This window comes from Kryptolebias marmoratus, linkage group LG4, assembly GCF_001649575.2.
Source record: "Kryptolebias marmoratus isolate JLee-2015 linkage group LG4, ASM164957v2, whole genome shotgun sequence".
Lineage (NCBI taxonomy): Eukaryota > Metazoa > Chordata > Actinopteri > Cyprinodontiformes > Rivulidae > Kryptolebias > Kryptolebias marmoratus.
Window position 1 is genome coordinate 30,085,371 of NC_051433.1, and position 1,977 is coordinate 30,087,347.

A 1,977-nucleotide genomic window follows, 5' to 3' on the forward strand; every position below is an offset into this window, starting at 1 on the left:
CAGTACGCTACGTAAGCAGTGGAAATACGGTAAAAAGAGAGCAGATGGTTGTCACATCAAATATGGCTGCAGGTATTCAGGAGGAAGAGCTGTTGTGTTTCTGGCTGTGATACAGAGAGGATGTTTAAACTTAAAGCATTTAGTTTGACTTTCACTGATTTATTTGCTTTAGTTGTGATTCACCCATCATAGGACTAATATTTCTATAAACTCTCCTTTTTATCAGCTGCAGCAGTAATCTCCTTCTGTGAGTTTTGAACCGTTTGATTATCTTTGTGATCTCTCATAGAGGGATCATAGAAATGCTGATACAGGCGAACCAGCTCTGCTAGAGCACAGAAATCGTCCATTTTGAACGGAGCATGGCACGCACGGTCTGCGTAGTTACAAAAACTAGGAGGTACACAACCACGCGACGTAACACCGCACAGGACCTTCGCGTAGGGGTTGGGACAGTGCGATTATGTCACTGTTGGCGTGCGCACCCTCGTGCGGTGAGGTAGATAAAGGTAGCAGTTTTGAGGGAGTAGGTGGAAAAAAACGTGTATAAAAAAATGACGTATTTATAATAAACAAGCGGAGCTTAGCCTGCCAGGCTTATAATACACTGGGGGAAACCCTGAATAACAATATTTTAAAGGTTTGGCCAAAATGCCCAGAACTGTAGCATGAAAGGCTGCAGATGTTAATCATTTATTTAAGCATTACTGGTTTAATTTTGTTTTATGATTTGATCATTGGTTTCATCTTGTTACCTCACCTTGACCCTTCCACTTGTTTCTACTATACAAAGATTTACTGCTCCTTTTCTTTAAATGTATAAAGGACAAAAAGTGATGCATGGAGTTTATGAGCTTTATGATTACTATTTTAATCACTAAAATAACCAGACGATCTTCTCCCTGGAATATACAGTAGAAACAATGAGAAGTCTTATGATGTGTTTGTGTCTTCCCTCTGACTCAGAGCCGACTCGGATCATTCAAGCTCCTGTGGATCAGTCAACTGTCAGGGGTTTCACCGCACTCTTTGACTGTAAGTCGGAGTCGGGTCTGCCCACCTCTGTGACCTGGACCAAAGACGACAAGCCACTGCACCTAGGACGAAGGTAATGGCACCACCTCACAGCAACCTTAGCAAACACAAAATGACTGTAACTCAGCCAGTTTCATAGATACTGAGCTAAGACTTAGTGTGATACTCTGAGAGTTACTCTCAGCACATATTCTGAGTACTTACTGATTGCATGAGACCTGTAAGTAAACACTGCCTGTCTGTTAGCAAAATTCCTCAGATTTTAATGAAAGTCTCAGAAAGTAATCACTGGCTGTGCATCTACAACTAATGAAGTTTTGAAATCAACCCTACCTAAGATTGCTTTTACAGCCAGCTGACCTAAGGAAAAACAAAATGGCTATAAGTCAGTTTATTTATATGACATTAAGCTAAAATTTGGTGTGGTAGTAGCTGAGAGTCATCTTCAACACATACTCTGAGCTCTAATGAATCTCCTGAGATCTACCAATATTGCATGAGATTGTGCATAATGCCTTTTTTAAGTCTGTCCCTTCTCATTAAGAGATAATTTTAGTCTAAAAACTCTAACATGAAAGGTGATATGCATTCCTTCAAGGAATGCTAGGCCTTTAATTTAGATTGGAGCAATTCAATTCTGAACATAAACAAATACATGAAAAACAACTATTTTTTAAGAATCACTTTTGTTTTAAAACAATAAGATAATAAAATATTATTTTGAACCTTTTTATGAAGTAAGTGGTTTATACACACGAGCTCTAAAAGAGCCAGCCTTCAATCTAAAACCTGAGAAAACCCCATAAAATCCCATCTGAGACATGTTTCGTCTTCAGTGTTTAATTTCTGGTCTGTCTGTCTGTCTGTCTGTCTGTCTGTCTGTCTGTCTGTCTGTCTGTCTGTCTGTCTGTCTGTCTGTCTGCCTGCCTGCCTGCCAGCCTG

At 39.8% G+C, this 1,977-nt stretch overlaps 1 protein-coding gene across 14 annotated transcripts in view; it reads left to right on the forward strand.

The window, feature by feature from the left end:
• The window catches only part of nfasca (neurofascin homolog (chicken) a), a 152,074-nt gene that overhangs the window by 105,880 nt on the left and 44,217 nt on the right, over nucleotides 1–1,977 (forward strand). For all 14 annotated transcript variants that reach the window (XM_037975115.1, XM_017437121.3, XM_017437119.2 and 11 more), the window contains one exon: nucleotides 967–1,108. In XM_037975115.1, the coding sequence (XP_037831043.1) occupies nucleotides 967–1,108 (142 nt within the window). The remainder of the gene's footprint in view (nucleotides 1–966; nucleotides 1,109–1,977) is intronic.